Source organism: Herpailurus yagouaroundi, unplaced genomic scaffold (genome assembly GCF_014898765.1).
Source record: "Herpailurus yagouaroundi ecotype Mexico unplaced genomic scaffold, PumYag 165, whole genome shotgun sequence".
NCBI lineage: Eukaryota > Metazoa > Chordata > Mammalia > Carnivora > Felidae > Herpailurus > Herpailurus yagouaroundi.
The window spans coordinates 14,643,369-14,658,953 of NW_024412406.1; the positions used below are offsets into that span (position 1 = coordinate 14,643,369).

General features: G+C 42.8%; 1 protein-coding gene across 4 annotated transcripts in view; it reads left to right on the top strand.

Moving 5' to 3' along the window:
• The window catches only part of SLCO5A1 (solute carrier organic anion transporter family member 5A1), a 210,070-nt gene that overhangs the window by 109,805 nt on the left and 84,680 nt on the right, over positions 1-15,585 (top strand). For all 4 annotated transcript variants that reach the window (XR_005794185.1, XM_040487640.1, XM_040487638.1 and 1 more), the window contains exon 3: positions 12,368-12,500. Coding sequence is in view for 3 of the 4 variants with exons in the window: in XM_040487640.1 (XP_040343574.1) it covers positions 12,368-12,500 (133 nt within the window). In the remaining variant the exon portion in view is untranslated. The remainder of the gene's footprint in view (positions 1-12,367; positions 12,501-15,585) is intronic.

The following is a 15,585-nucleotide window of genomic DNA, read 5'->3' on the forward strand; positions in this document are numbered from 1 at the left end:
TAAACCAACCCTTGCTTGCTATGGTAGCGAGGAAAAAACACTCTGAATCTGCCTAACCCTTTTCTCTTCTCATTTGTGACCTAAGATGCTCTCTGGATGTTTTAGCAAAGTGATAGACTATTCCCTGACTGCTGTGGCAGCTGTTCTTTTACTGTCAGGCCTGTGTCACAATAACTGAATCACTTAAGACAAGACAAATTGCTGCTACATATAACTGAGATCAGAGGTCTCTTATCTGCCTGTGCTTGTGAGTGGAAGGAGCGAGCAAGGGAATATTTTCTTTAAACATGGTGCACTGGTGCTGTGAAGTACCTTGGCTAGTTTTCAAGACATTGTGCAAGTCAAATGCGAGCTGGTGTCATTGCTGTGATACAACAGTGAAGTGTGGACCGCTTCTCACGTCGTCTTCCTGTCTGCAACAGCTATGCCACCAAACGTATTCAAAAGGGTGACCTCCTATCACTATGTCCCAGACCGGGTTTAATAGGCATGCGTGCAATACATTTTGCTGTGGGACCATTCTGGGTAAATCCCAGCTCCTGGGACTGAGCCTAAATTATGCTTGTAACCCAAACCCCTGTCATCATCGGTTCTTGGCAGCATTTACTGGCCATGGAGGGCAGCTGAGAAAGTGGGTCCTGTGCCAGAGGGAATGTGGAGAAGTGGTGGACAGTGAGCGGCGAAAAGTGGGAAGTGGGCAGCAACAGAGAGCAGAGGCTGGTTAATGAGAACCAAGTTCAAATGAGGGCGCAGCACATCCAGGCCAGTTGCAATGAAGCTCTGAGAACTGGGGGAACCCAGCTGGGGAGGGTGGTGACCTCGGAGAGCCTGGCAGAAGTAAGGGTCAGGCCTGGAGGTGTTTTGGAGGTAGGTGTCAAGGCTCTGTGGCTGTAAACCACAGGAGCCAGCTCTGTCAAACCAAGGATGTTCTGGGGAAGGGGAGTAGGGATGGCTCACAAGGACAGGGCAGCCCCAGGGGTCTAGGGAACAGGAACCAATGGATGATTCTTCAAGGCAGTGTTGCAAGGACAAATCCACTTCGATTGCTTTTGTTACTTCACTCAAGATTAGAAGTCCATGCCTTCATCCCTTCTTGTTCAACAATATTCATTAGTGCTTAAGGTCAGCGCTGCTCAGGCATTGATAAGGCATCAGTGACAAAAGCGGCTCTTGCTCTCATGGAAGCAACATTCCAGTGGGAGAGACAGAGAATAAGCAAGCGGTCAAATGTAATGCCACACGGTGGTATTGGCCATAATGAAAACCCCAGCAGGGCAAGGTGATAAAGAGTAATGGGGCAGGGGAGGTGGGGGGGTGGGGCGCCGTGTTTAGATATGTGGTGAACTATAGCTTCTCTGAAGAATGATACTTGAATATAGATCTGGAAGAAGTAAGGGAGTGAGCCACCTGGTGTCTGGGAGAAGAGCGTCTGATTGGCCTGCACTGGTCATCTGTCTACCAGTGAATCATGGAGGTCATTGAGACTGTGCAATGGAGGGTCCGTGGTTCCTAAAGAAAAACAGAATAGCGTTTGCCAAAAGAGGGGGGCATAGAAACTGAACAGACAGAAAGAAAAGATATCTATCCAGTTGAATTCTGCCCATAAATGAAGAGAATGAATGAGAAGGGGAGATTTTTAGTCTCCCAAGAGCTAAGGACAGCAGGAATGAGGTGGAAGGAGAGGCCTTTGGATGTAACATGGTGGCTGAGACTTCTGGCTGCATTCCAGTGACTAATGCAGAAGGAAGGGGGGAGGGAGAGTGAGGGGAGACAATCACGTGCTCAGGAGACCCCAAGGACCAGTGCTCTGACTTCCCGTTCTCCATGTCAGGCCTGACCTCAGTCGCACCGTGGAAGTGACTTGCTCCTCTACTGCTGTGTGGAAAACGACAGCAAAACCATCTCTCGGTGTCACCGATGACACTGATGGGGACACTGATGCTCTATGCTGCCATCCCTCCTCACCGCCCTCAGAGCACAGCAACTGAGCAGCCTGCACACAGCTGGGCACCGAGACCCCCGGATGGGACTAGCACAGAGGCAGTGGTGGTCACTCTCCTCTGAGGCAGTTATACCTCCAGGGGCACAACCACTTGCGACTCCCCGGACAGGCCGTATGCTTCCAAACTCGTGTGCTTTTGCCCCTATGGGGCCCTCAGCGTCTAGTGTCCTCTTTTGCCCATTTTTGTAGGCTTATGTTAAAAGTCATCTTTTCCAGAAAGGCTCATCTATTCTCCCTCCTCAGCTAGTTACAGTGTGAGTCATTCCTCTGCCCCGGTCCCTGGCCTATTGCTGCTACTTGGCACACTTATTCGCTGAGCCTTGAATCATAGCTGGTTTTACCTGTTCCTCTTCTGGAGGACTGGGCATCAATCTTATTGAACTTTGCCAGGCCCCTTCCTTGTCCTAGGGCCTGGCATCACAGAGCACATGGGTGACTGAGTGACCTCTGATCTGGCAATGTGGAGCCCTACTCACCATTGGGGGTTGAGGCTAGGAAGGAGGTAACTGTAGGGATTTGTGATACTAGAATCTTTGCTGATTTTGATTGGGCCCTCAGTTTCCCAAGTCCAGCAAGGCTCATGGCTGGCTGGTCACTATTAGTAGCTCTGTAATCATTTCTTGTGATTCAGGAGCAGGTTAAGTTACCCAATATAGACTCTGTAGAGTTCAGAGAGCTGTTCCCCTGGTTGCTGCTGACCCCACAGAACAATCCTATTTGGGATAATACCAATGCAGTCAAGTTGGGCTTTTGTGATGAGGAAGGAGGAGTGCCTTTTTTTTTTTTTATTTTTTTTTTTTATTTTTGGGACAGAGAGAGACAGAGCATGAACGGGGGAGGGGCAGAGAGAGAGGGAGACACAGAATCGGAAACAGGCTCCAGGCTCCGAGCCATCAGCCCAGAGCCTGACGCGGGGCTCGAACTCACGGACCGCGAGATCGTGACCTGGCTGAAGTCGGACGCTCAACCGACTGCGCCACCCAGGCGCCCCAAGTGCCTTTTAAGTCTGCCAGAGATGGAGATGTAGGCTTTAACAAGGAGTGAAATAGGTACAGGTGAATTTTGCAGGGTCCACTTATGCCTTTTCCCTCTCCCGGGTAGCCATTGGGAAGGTCAACCCATGGGACCCTCCCTAGGCCAGACTGGACCTGAATGAGGAAGAACACTCTGGCTTGTTTGTTTCACTCTGTGGGCCTGGCTTGTCTTAGAGTCAGTGCTTATTCATCAGAGATCTGGGATTTAGAACTCACATTTTGTCATTATTGGGTCATGGGCGACAGCAGTCGTGGGGTCCAGCTAATCAGATATGCCATGGGTGAAGCCTTGAGCCCAGGGGAGAATTAACCCTGAATCTCAGGCTACTGTCCTTAACTGGCTGGAAAAGCCATGCAGGGCAGCTGAACAGGACTACAGAGACAGTGTGGGCAATGGCCAGGCCCAACATCTAATGAACTGTTACCAAAACTGATCACACAATAAGTAAAACATAAGAGATGATTAAGATAAACGAAGACTCTTAAAAGAATATGATGTTGAAAGGATACAAAAGGAAAGAGAAAGCCCTAAACATGAAATATAACATAAAAATCAGGGGTATAACAAAGTTTAAAATAAAGACAGTTTATAAAACTGAAAAATCAGCCTAATATAAATAGGGCTAAAAACATAAGCAAAGTTACTTAAGGTATGAGAAATAGAAGGCAACAGGTAATTTGAAAAAAAAATTGATACTTAATTTTAAATTAAAATTCTTGAAAAAATATTTATTTATTTATTTATTTATTTATTTATTTATTTATTTATTTATTGTTAAAATGTTTATTTTGAGAGAGAGAGAGAGAGCGCGAGCGCGCGTGCACATGCACACGTGGGTGGGGGAGGGGCAGAAAGCGAGGGAGGGAGAGAGAGAGAGAGACTCCCAAAGCAGCCTCAGTGCTGTCAGCACATAGTCCGACGTGGGTGGGGCTCGATCTCACAAACCCTGAGATCATGATCTGAGGTGAAATCAAGAGTCGGATGCTCAACCGACAGCCACCGAGGCGCCCAGAAAAATATTTTTAAAAGATTAAAATGCATTAAGAAGTACAGAAAAAGCAGCAGCTTAAACATTTTACGATGTAAAAGTGAAAAGAGGTATTAAATTAGAATAAAGGTTAAATCTACAGGAGAAAAGTTAAAAATGTGAAGGTAAATGGCATTAAAAGTGGAAGTTATGTGCTTTAATGTCGAAAGGCATAAATGATCACAAAATGGGGTGAAAAATAATTTAAGGAAGGTAAATGGGATTAAAAGTAGCAGTTAATGTGCTTTAATGTAAAAAAGCATAAATGATCACAAAATAGGGTAAACGATAATTTAAGAAGGAAATTAAAACGGAATGTCCAAAAGTAAACAGCTTGGGGAAAGGAAGTGAAGGAAGCAGGTCGGAAGCAGGTGATGAGACAGTTACCAAGTTCTTGGTGGGTCAGCCTTGCCCCAGAGTCGTTTCTTTGTCAAACCAGCCGTGATGTCCAGGATGGAGGCCAAGAACTGGCCCCACCCTGCTGAAGGGCCCTTTCATTTAATAGTGGCTTCTTAGTTCCACAAAAGCTCACCCAGCTGAGGGTGGTTTGGGGTGGGGGCTGTAGTCCTCAGGCTGGGGTCTAGTTCCGTGGAGCATAGGTAATAACAAAGGGTTGAGATAATCTTCAGAGGAATACCCCCAATCAGACATTTGTGGTAGCAGATAGCTGGCATCAGTAAGGGGTTTTTGTAAAGATTTTTTAAAATGTGTATTTGTTTTTGAGAGAGAGAGAGAGGGAGAGAGAGGGAGAGAGGGAGAGAGGGAGAGGGGGAGGGGCAAAGAGAGAGGGAGACAGAAAATCCCAAGCAGGCTTTGTGCTGTCAGCGCAGAACCCACGAACTGTGAGATCATGATCTGAGCCGAAATCAAGAGTCAGATGCTTAAGTGACTGAGCCACCCAGGCGCCCCAGTGAGGGGTTATTAAAGGACGTATGTGATAGCCGCATGAAGGCTCATCATTTAGCTATGACAAATGTTTTAGAAGAATATTTATCGATACAAGAAATGTTTGAGATATTATGTGAAAAAAAAAATACACTTTTTAGTGTTTATTTTTGAGAGAGAGAGAGACAGACAGACAGAGTATAAGCAGGGGAGGGGCCAAGAGAGAGGGAGACACAGAATCTGAAGCAAACTCCAGGCTCTGAGCTCTCAGGACAGAGTCCCATGCGGGGCTTGAACTCATGAACCGTGAGATCATGACCTGAGCCAGAGTCAGACATTTATCCTACCGAGCCACTCTGGCACCCCCAAAAAACATAGTATACGATAATAAGTACTGTATAATTCCAGCTACTTAAAAAATTTATACAGTATATGAATAGTAAAAAGTATCTACTAGTATTATTACTATCATTATCTGGATAGTATGGATTGTTGGTGATTTAGAAAAAAATTTTGTGTGTTTTTGAGAGTTTTCTCCATAAGAAATTCATATTATATTTTGTAATCATTAGGAAAAAAAACCTTAAAAGTTATTTAAAAAGAATAATAGACACAGGCAAGCAAGGTACATTCTCAGCTTCAGGAAGATACCCTATACTGACCTTTGTGTGAAGAAAGAAAGGTCCGGATCTTGTCTTTCCCCATTCCCATCTGCCAAGCCCATTATCAAAACTAACTCCTGGATCAAAAGTTATGATTCCAGAAAAGATAATTTATCAAGGTAATGTAAAGAAAAGTGTGTCTTCCGTTAAATAATATATGTATTTGGCCTATACAAACTTAGTATTTAATAATATTTGTTAGAGGATGAATAGGTGATCATTCAACATATAAAAATACAACTTAATATTTCTTCAGTGTTTATCATAGGCTAAGCACTTCATGTGCATAATGGAAGCAGGGATTCGAACCCAGGAGTTTGGAGTCTGTGATTTAACCACCACACAGTACTGTACACGATACAGCTCCTGCTCTCAAGGATGAAGAGCTACTTCAAAAGATAAGATATAAACATTTGAAGAGAGAAGTAGAAATTAAGAGCAAGGCATACTCAAATTTAAATGAACGGAATGGCCCAGGGTTCTCCCAAAGGGGAATGAAGCTGAATTGTGTACGACCCAGGAGGGGTGTGATACAGTCCACTGGGGTATAGGAAGAAAATTCTTCAGATGATTCTGATGTTCTAAAAGGACAACAGGCAGCAGCTAAATAAAGGGCATGATTTGAAACCCAAATATAAATAGAGGCACAATCTCTAAAGTTCTTTGTTTTTGGATGCTCTTAACTGAAGTGAACTGTGACATAAATATACGACATGACTGAAATTAGACAACTCTTGAAACTTGGAACTTGTGGTTCTTTCTATTGCTGGTTCACTGGATAGCCTGTACTCCCAGTATAAGCTCCTCATCGGGAGAGAAAACCAATAACAGTATCATCACATCTGATGAAACACAGACAAAAACATGGAACTATCAACCCGACAGTGATTAGCTGATATCTCAAGAGCTGATGTATGCTGAAGAAGGCCCTTATCCCTGACATCTACTGTTGTTAATAACAGCAGAGCGTTCACTGGGAGTGGGAAAGGTAATGAATAATGGGAGCGAAATGAGTTTCATGCCTCCTACACTACTTTTGTCAGTGAATACCACTGGCAAGATCCCTGCCCTTCTGGATCTTATGTTCTAGACGGGGAGGACAGGTGATAAACAAGATGAACAAAGGAAATGTAGAGTGTATTGGGTGCCAACGTATGCTAAGGAGAAAAATAAAGCAGAGAGAGGGTGGGAAGCATTGGGGAAAAGGTTTTTAAAGTTTTAGATAGGATGGCCAAGCAAGGCCTTGGTGGGAAGGAACTATTTGAATTCCTATTTGGAGGAAGTAAGGGAATGTACCGTGTGGCTCTCTGGGAAAGAGACACCTGCACACACTTACACACGTGCACACAGGCACGCACAATCCAAGCGCTAACACCCTCAGGTGGGAATGTGACTGGGAGGGTGAAGAGAGAGGTCAGTTTGACTGGAGCTGAGTGAACAAGGAAAAGGATAGGAGACGGAGCAGAGAGATCATAGGGGGTGGTGCAAAGGTGTGGGCAGGTCCTTGCAGCCATATAAAAGGATTTTGGCTTTTCTTGCCAGCACGATGGGAAGCCACTGGAGGGTGTGAGCAAAGAAGTGACATGACCTGCCTTATGTTTCTGAAGGATTGTTAGGGCTGCTGTGTTGAAAATTCATTGTAGGGAGGAAGAGAGTAGCAGGAATACCACCAGCTGGAAGGCCTGGAGCCATTTTCCAGATGAGTGACGTTGGTGGCTTGGGCCAAGGTAGAGGCGTGGGGAAGAGGCTGCGTGTTGTATGTGATGTGATGGTAGAACTAGCGGGGTTTACTGATATATCAGGTGCAAGCTATGAGAGCGAGGCCGATGGTAAGTACACGTTGCTTATACAGAAAAGTACACTGTGGTAAATGTTTAAAGTTGTTTTTTTTTTAATTTATTTATTGGACTTACATCCAAGTTAGTTAGCATACAATACAACAATGATTTCAGTTGTAGATCCCTTAATGCCCCTTACCCGTTTAACCCATCCCCCCTCCCACAACCCCTCCCGTAACCCTCAGTTTGTTCTCCATATTTATGAGTCTCTTCTGTTCTGTCCCCCTCCCTGTTTTTATATTGTTTGTGTTTCCCTTCCCTTATGTTCATCGCTTTTGTCTCTTAAAGTCCTCCTATGAGTGAAGTGATATGATTTTTGTCTTTCTCTGACTAATTTCACTTAGCGTAATACCCTCTGGTTCCATCCACGTAGTTGCAAATGGCAAGATTTCATTCTTTTTGATTGCCGAGTAACACTCCATTGTATATATATATACCACATCTTCTTTATCCATTCATCAGTCGATGGACATTTGGGTTCTTTCCATACTTTGGCTATTGTTGATACCTCTGCTATAAACATTGGGATGTGTGTGCTCCTTCGCAACAGCACACCTGTATCCCTTGGATAAATGCCTAGTAGTGCAATTGCTGGGTCGTAGGGTAATTCTATTTTTAATTTTTTGAGGAACCTCTGTACTGTTTTCCAGAGTGGCTGTACCAGTTTGCCTTCCCACCAGCAGTGCAAAAGAGATCCTCTTTCTCTGCATCCTCACCAATAACTGTTGTTGCCTGAGTTGTTAATGTTACCCATTCTGACAGGTGTGAGGTGGTATCTCATTGTGGTTTTGATTTGTATTTCCCTGATGGTGAGTGATGTTGAGCATTTTTTCATGTGTTGGTTGGCCATCTGGATGTCTTCTTTGGAGAAGTGTCTATTCATGTCTTTTGCCCATTTCTTCACTGGATTATTTGTTTTTTGGGTGTTGAGTTATAAGTTCTATATAAGTTCCATATAAGTTCTATATGGATTTTGGATACTAACCCTTTATCTGATATATCGTTTGCAAAAATCTTCTCCCATTCCATTTGTTGCCTTTTAGTTTTGCTGATTGTTTCCTTTGCTGTGCAGAAGCTTTTTATTTTGATGAGGTCCCAATAGTTCATTTTTGAAGCTTTTTTTTTTTAATGTTTATTTATTTATTTTGAGAGAGAGAGAGAGAGAGCACAAGCAGGGGAGAGGCAGAGAGAGAGAGAGAGGGAGAGAGAGAATCCCAAGCACGTTCCATGCTGTCAGCATAGAGCCCACCTGACACAGGTCTTGATCTCACGAACTGTGAGGTGATGATCTGAACTGAAATCTAGAGTCTGGCGCTTAACCCACTGAGTCACCCAGGCACCCCTGTGGTAAATGTTTAAAAACTCTTACCAATAGAGATGGCTGATGAAAAAGTGTGGAGGCCGCTGGAATAGACAGAGGAGGAGGTCTCTGAGGAGACAGAGACCACTCAGGGGAGGACAGGCAGTACTGGACTTGGTTAGGCCTTGAAGAACAGGTAGGATTCAGACAGACAGGGAAGCCTGGGGGCACGGTGGGTCTTCAAGGGAAGAGAGGTGGCTCTACCCAGGTCTGTCTGAGAGTCAGTCTGCCTGGAGCCCTGAGTGCAGTCGGTAGGTTTGAAGAGTAAAATGGCAGGAGGAGGCCAACTCGTCCCACCCTTGAACTCCAGAGCAGTTTGGACTTTCTTCAAGCAGTGGTGGTTGGTGGGTGGGGGCGATTGAGAATTTTTGACTGGGAGGGTGAGTGATACGAATTTGTGTCAACAATTTGCCCCTCTAATAAGCTCTGAATGAGTTCTACTGGTTAATCAATTAGTAAATGTTAGCTCAGTGGCCAGAAGGATTTATTTACTAAATAGGACCATGTCAACGAGTTATTATATATCTCTATCTCTATCTATAGTGTTATATATTTATTGATTTATAGATATATAGTATAGTCACGACACTATTATAGAGAGCATAATATGTAATACAATTATATAGATATATGTGTATATATATGTTAGTGTGAATGATTCAGTTGGCCTAAGTGTTTGCTAGATATTACAAATAAACTTCTTCTGATTACATAGCTGAATTTTAAAAAGTTTTATCTGTATTTGAAAAAGTAGTTAAGTTTGGGCTCCCGGGTGGCTCAGTCGGTTAAGCCTCCGACTTCGGCTCGGGTCATGATCTCACAGTTCGTGAGTTCGAGCCCCACGTTGGGCTCTGTGCCGACAGTTGAGAGCCTGGAGGCTGCTTCGGATTCTGTGTCTTTCTCTCTCTCTGCCCCTTCCCCCCTTGTGTGTGTGTGTGTGTGTGTGTGTGTGTGTGTGTGTGCGCGCGCGCGCGCACGCGTGCACTCTCTCTCTCTCAAAAATAAACAAATATTTAAGAGAAGTTAAAGAGTAGTTAAGTTTTTTTGGAGATGTTATTTAATTGGTGTTCCATTCGCCATGTAATTGCGAGGTCTTGCCAGCACACATCCTGCACCGTGCTGCTTGGCATTCCGAGATGCTGCACTCAAGTGCCCCAGGCATAAACAGGATGGCGGAAATACCCTTTTCCCTGTCTGTGTTTGTAAGACAGTCTCTTTCACGCCAGAGGAACTATTTTGGGAAGATGATTCATGTCACATTTTGGCCTCATTACAGTTTTAAGTTGTAAATGGATTTGCCTGGAGGTGTAAACATAAATTTTATCTTCATATGCATATGGGTAAAACTGAAAAAGCATTTTTTATTCTCGAGTTCCGTTTCAGGCTATAAACAGAGAGGTTAACAAGATATTTATCAAAATTCTAATTTTGTTTTATTAAAAGTATGCTTCCAAAGGAATACCAGTTACTTGTGGCTGTGCTTCCATTCTCCATTTCCAAACACAGATGGAGAAGTCGAAGCACCTAAGGTCTTTTGTTACAAGCAGACGATTCTGTAAAATAAACACAGCACTTTCTCTTATGAAATAGTGTGAAAAATGGGAGCAGGTGTTAAATTACTGTCTGTAGTGATAAGTAACAGGAGGTACAAGTTTATTCAAAGTTTATTTAGGTGCAGGTGATAAAGTAAGGTGGAGCTAGTCTGATTAGTCAAATTTTCTTTTTGGTAAATATGGTAATATTTATTTTTTTATTTCTTATTTTTTTAATGTTTTATTTATTTTTAAGACAGAGAGAGACAGAGCATGAGTGGGGATGGGGCAGAGAGAGAGGGAGACACAGAATCTGAAACTCCAGGCTCTGAGCTATGAGCACAGAGCCCGACGTGGGGCTTGAACTCATGAACTGTGAGATCATGACCTGAGCTGAAGTTGGATGCTTGACCAACTGAGCCACCCCAATATGGTGCTATTTAAAGGGTAAGGAAACTAGTTATTTATTCAGTAGCTTAAATGCATGATGGCAACAGAAATGAGAAATATGTAACACCTGAGGGTTTTTTTTTTGTGAGGTTTATTCTAGAGAGAGAGAGAGAAAGAGAATGAGCAGGGGAGGGGCAGAGGGAGAGGAGAGAGGGAGATACAGAATCTGAAGCAGGCTCCAGGCTCTGAACTGTCAGCACAGAGCCCGACACACGGCTTGAACTCAAGAACCGTGAAATCATGACCTGAGCCAAAGTCGGACGCTTAACCAATGAGCCACCCAGGTGCCTCAACACCTGAGTTTATCATGCCTTGCACCCAAGAGTATCTTAAAAGTGTTTATAGATTTCTCCCCAAATAACTAAATTTTAGGAGGAAAAAAAAATGGGTTTGGAATGTGTGGCTAGATTTTTCTACGATTTTCAAGGTATTTCATATCCTACCTCAAAATTTAAAAATTGACAAAATTATTTTTTTATTTGAAATCACAGCAGTCAAAACAATATAAAGGCATGACAGTGAATTTATTGTTATTTTTTTCTAATGTTTATTTGTTTTTGAGACAGAGAGAGACAGAGCATGAGCAGGGAAGGGGCAGAGAGCGAGGGAGACACAATGTGAAGCAGGCTCCAGGCTCCGAGCTGTCAGCACAGAGCCCGTTGCGGGGCTTGAACTCGTCAACTGCGAGATCACGACCTGAGCCGAAGTCAGACACTCAACTGACTGAGCCACCCAGGCACCCCTAATTTATTGTTATGTTTTGCTCTAAGCCCATTTTGATGGCCAAATTGTTTTTTGGATAGAATGAAAACCTTTCTGATTTACTGACAGAACCCCTTCCCCTCCTGTTTTGGTCATGTGCTTTAAAAAGTTATTTTTTCATTCAGCTGTGGGTTCCTGCTATCCATTTGGACCTTCTCACTCATGCCATTTAATGAGATTTATGAATCTTTAAGTAAGGTTCCTCAATTAACAATAAACCAAATGCATTGGAAGCTCTTCTTTGATTCTAAAGTGGTGGTTTGAAAAATATTCATGATTTGAGGGGGCTTGAGCACTTTGCCAATTCAATTAAATCCAGCTTCATGGCAGAATCTGGCCTTGGTTCACTCGTTCTGTTAGAATCTTCCAGCTGTGACAAGTGACTTCTACTTTTTTTTCCTTCTTATCTTGAAATGACCTTGTATTTATTTATTTACTTTTATTTATTTATTTTTTAATCTTGACACTACATTTCATCTTCTCTTGGTTATCCAGTGACTGCTCATTAACTAGCACTTTCAGAAATTTAAATTTAGTGGGGGCTGAGCACTTACATTAAAAAAACCAAACAAAAGCAACCGAAAAGCTGTCCAGATGATTCTGATGTTCTAAAAGGACAACAGGCAGCAGCTAAATAAAGGGCATGATTTGAAACCCAAATATAAATAGAGGCACAATCTCTAAAGTTCTTTGTTTTTGGATGCTGTTAACTGGGTTTAACTGTGACATATAAATGGAATGACTGAAATTAGACAGCTCTTGAAATTTAAATAACACGTTGCTGTATTTCATGTTTCCCCTTCTGTCTTCTCAGCCATCATGTATGTCATGGGAGCACTTGGTCCTGCAGTGGGATATTTATTAGGTGGACTTCTTATTGGGTTTTACGTCGATCCCAGAAATCCTGTTAACCTTGATCAGAATGACCCTCGTTTCATTGGAAACTGGTAAGAATTGTTTACTAAATTTTTCATTTCACTTATTATTATTTTTTAATAATTTTTTTTAATGTTTCTATTTATTTTTGAGACAGAGACAGAGCATGAGCAGGGGAGGGGCAGAGAGAGAGAGGGAGACACAGAATCTGAAGCAGGCTCCAGGCTCTGAGCTATCAGCACAGAGCCTGATGTGGGGCTTGAACCCACAAACTGTGAGATCATGACTTGAGCCAAAGTTGGACGCTTAACTGACTGAGCCACCCAGGCGCCCCTATTTCACTTATTATTAATGATAGTTCACGTTGTGGTACTCTTAGAGTTAAAATAATTTCCCCCAAGGGAATATGAAAAACAGCTGAAAGTCACCCAGGACAGGGTGGAAGGCAGAATAGTTAATCCTCCAGAGATATCCATGTCCTAATCTCCAGAGCCTATGGATGTGTTGGCTTATATGGCAAGACACTTTGCAGATGTGATTAAGGGGTCTTGGGACAGGGAAGTTATCCTCATGACAGGAATGGGCCCTGTGTAATCACAGGGGTCCCTATAAGGGTAAGAGGCAGACAGGAGGGTGAGAGTGAGAGAAGATATGGTGATTGAAGCAGAGGTTGGAGTCATATTCTTTGGAGATGGAGGAAGATTCTATGAGCCAAGGAACACACTCAGACTCTAGAAGCTACGAAACCCAAGGAAATAGGTTTTTTCCCCTAGAGCCTCCGAAAGGAATGCAGCCTTGTCAGCCCACTTGAGACTGTTGATCGCCAGAACTATAAGATACCACGTTTAAGTAGTTTTAAACCCTAAGGCGGGGGGGGGGGTAGTTATAGCAGCAATGGGAAACTAGTGCTGAGGGCTTGGGAACAGTGGCTTGATCCAATCCTTCTTTAGGGTTGAGGCATTTTCTGCTATGAATAGCAGAGTGGAGGAGGAGAAGGTGGCTGTGTTGGGGCTTTCCTGTGTCCTAGCTTTCATTATCTTTGCTGTGTCCTAGCTTTCATTATCTTTCTTTGCTGTGCCTTTTAAAAAAATATTTTCCTCCCACTTCCTTATTATATCTGCGTTTCTGCTTTGTCAGCCCTCCCCGACTGCCCCAAACTCCAGCCCCCTCTTTTCCATTGTCACACTGTTAGTGAATCTTTTCACTCAGTAATTGTTTTTCCAACGAGTGCTAGAGATTTAGCTGTTCTCTCACTTGTAGCCCTTAATTGTCTTGCTAAATAAGTAATCTTGAGGACTTAGAATGAGAACTCCAACTTTGGATGTTAGGTTATTCATCCACACAGCCAGGACTGTGTTCGAGTTCTTCATTGTCCTCAACTTGCACATAAGTTATTTCTTCATGATAGCAAGCACCAACCAAAAAGTACTGGCTTCCTGAGTTCATTTAACATGGATTAGTAATAGGTATACACTGACAAGAAATGCTCATTTTATAATAAAGAGAATAGTTCACTATTAGAAATTAGTGTCAACTGATTACTTTCCAAAGAGTTTCTTAGAGCATTTTTGTTACCTATGCATTTCATTATAAGATAATCTCATAACTCTTAAGTACATGAGAATAATGCTTAACACTGTCTATTTTCAAAGCAGTTAAGAAATATCAATTAAGTTACATAACGCTTCTCTTTTCATAAGTAATGCTCTTTGAAGATGGATGTGCTAAGATCTAGATGAACTTGGACTGGTAGAATTTTTAAATCATACAAAAGGAAGTTCCCTTGTCAGCATTAGGGGAATAACACAGGAGTTTTAAGTTCTTAACCAATAGTGAAATTTTTGGTCTCGACTACTGTTTTCTTTACAGTTCTGAAATAAATCAGAGTAAGGATTTTTTTTTTATTCTCGGAAAAGTGGATTATTAAAATATGTTTATGAACATTCAATGTATATTTTGTGTTCTATTTAGATGTCTGTGAAAAGAGCATGTCAACAAAGGGAACATCTAGAGGGAGGGGGAAAGATGAAGAGGACCAAATTGGGGGCAGGGAGAAGGCAAGAGATACGAGCTTCAGGCTCATAAGTACTTTATGCTGACTTTTAATTTTTCATTTCCTTTCCTTTCATTTCATTTCATTTCATTTTTTAATGTTTATTTATTTTTGAGAGAGAGGGAGAGAGAGACAAAGAATGAGCAGGGGAGGAGCAGAGAGGGAGGGAGACACAGAATCTGAAGCAGGCTCCAGGCTCTGAGCTGTCAACACAGAGCCCAACACAGGCCTCGAACTCATGAACTGTGGGATCATGACCTGAGCTGAAGTCAGACACTTAATCGACTGAGCCACCCATGTGCCCCATATACTGACTTTTTAAAGTTTTCTAGTAGACATCACTCCAACTGGTAGCAAAGTAGAGTGATTAAGAGCGTAGACTCTGAAGCCATATTCTCCTGGGTTTAAGTCTTAGTCTGCCACCTAATAGCTGTGTGACCTTGGAGGAAGTTACTTAACTTCTCTGTGCCTCAGTTGTTGGTTTAATTTTTTAATTTTTATTTATTAAAAATTTAAAAAAATATTTTATTTATTTTTGAGAGAGAGAGCACAAGCAGGGGAAGGGCAGAGAGAGAGGGGGACAGAGGATCGCAAGCAGGCTCTGCACTGACAGCAGCGAGCCTGACGCAGGGCTCAGACTCACGAACCACAAGATCAAGACCTGAGCTGAGGTTGGACACTCAGTGGACTGAGTCCCCCAGGTGCCCCTCAGTTGTTGGTCTTAAAAAATGCCATAAAATAGAAGTAATTGCAGTAGCTACTTCATGGGGTTGTTATGGGGAATAGAAGGGTCTGTATCTGTGGAGCTTTAAATAATTCTTGCTATGGGTGCCTGGGTGGCTCAATTGGTTAAGCGTCTGACTTTGGCTCAGGTCATGATCTTGCGTTCCAGGGGTCAGGCCCCATGTCCAGCTCTGTGCTAACAATGAGGAGCCTGGAGCCTGCTTCAGATTCCGTGTCTCCCTGTCTCTCTGCCTCTCCTCCGCTCTCAATCTCTCAAAAATAAGTAAACATTAAAAATTTTTTTTAAAAAAGAGAAAAAAGAATAGTTCTTGTTACATGGTTTGTATTAGCTATTTTTCAGTTCTTTGAATTTAATAAAT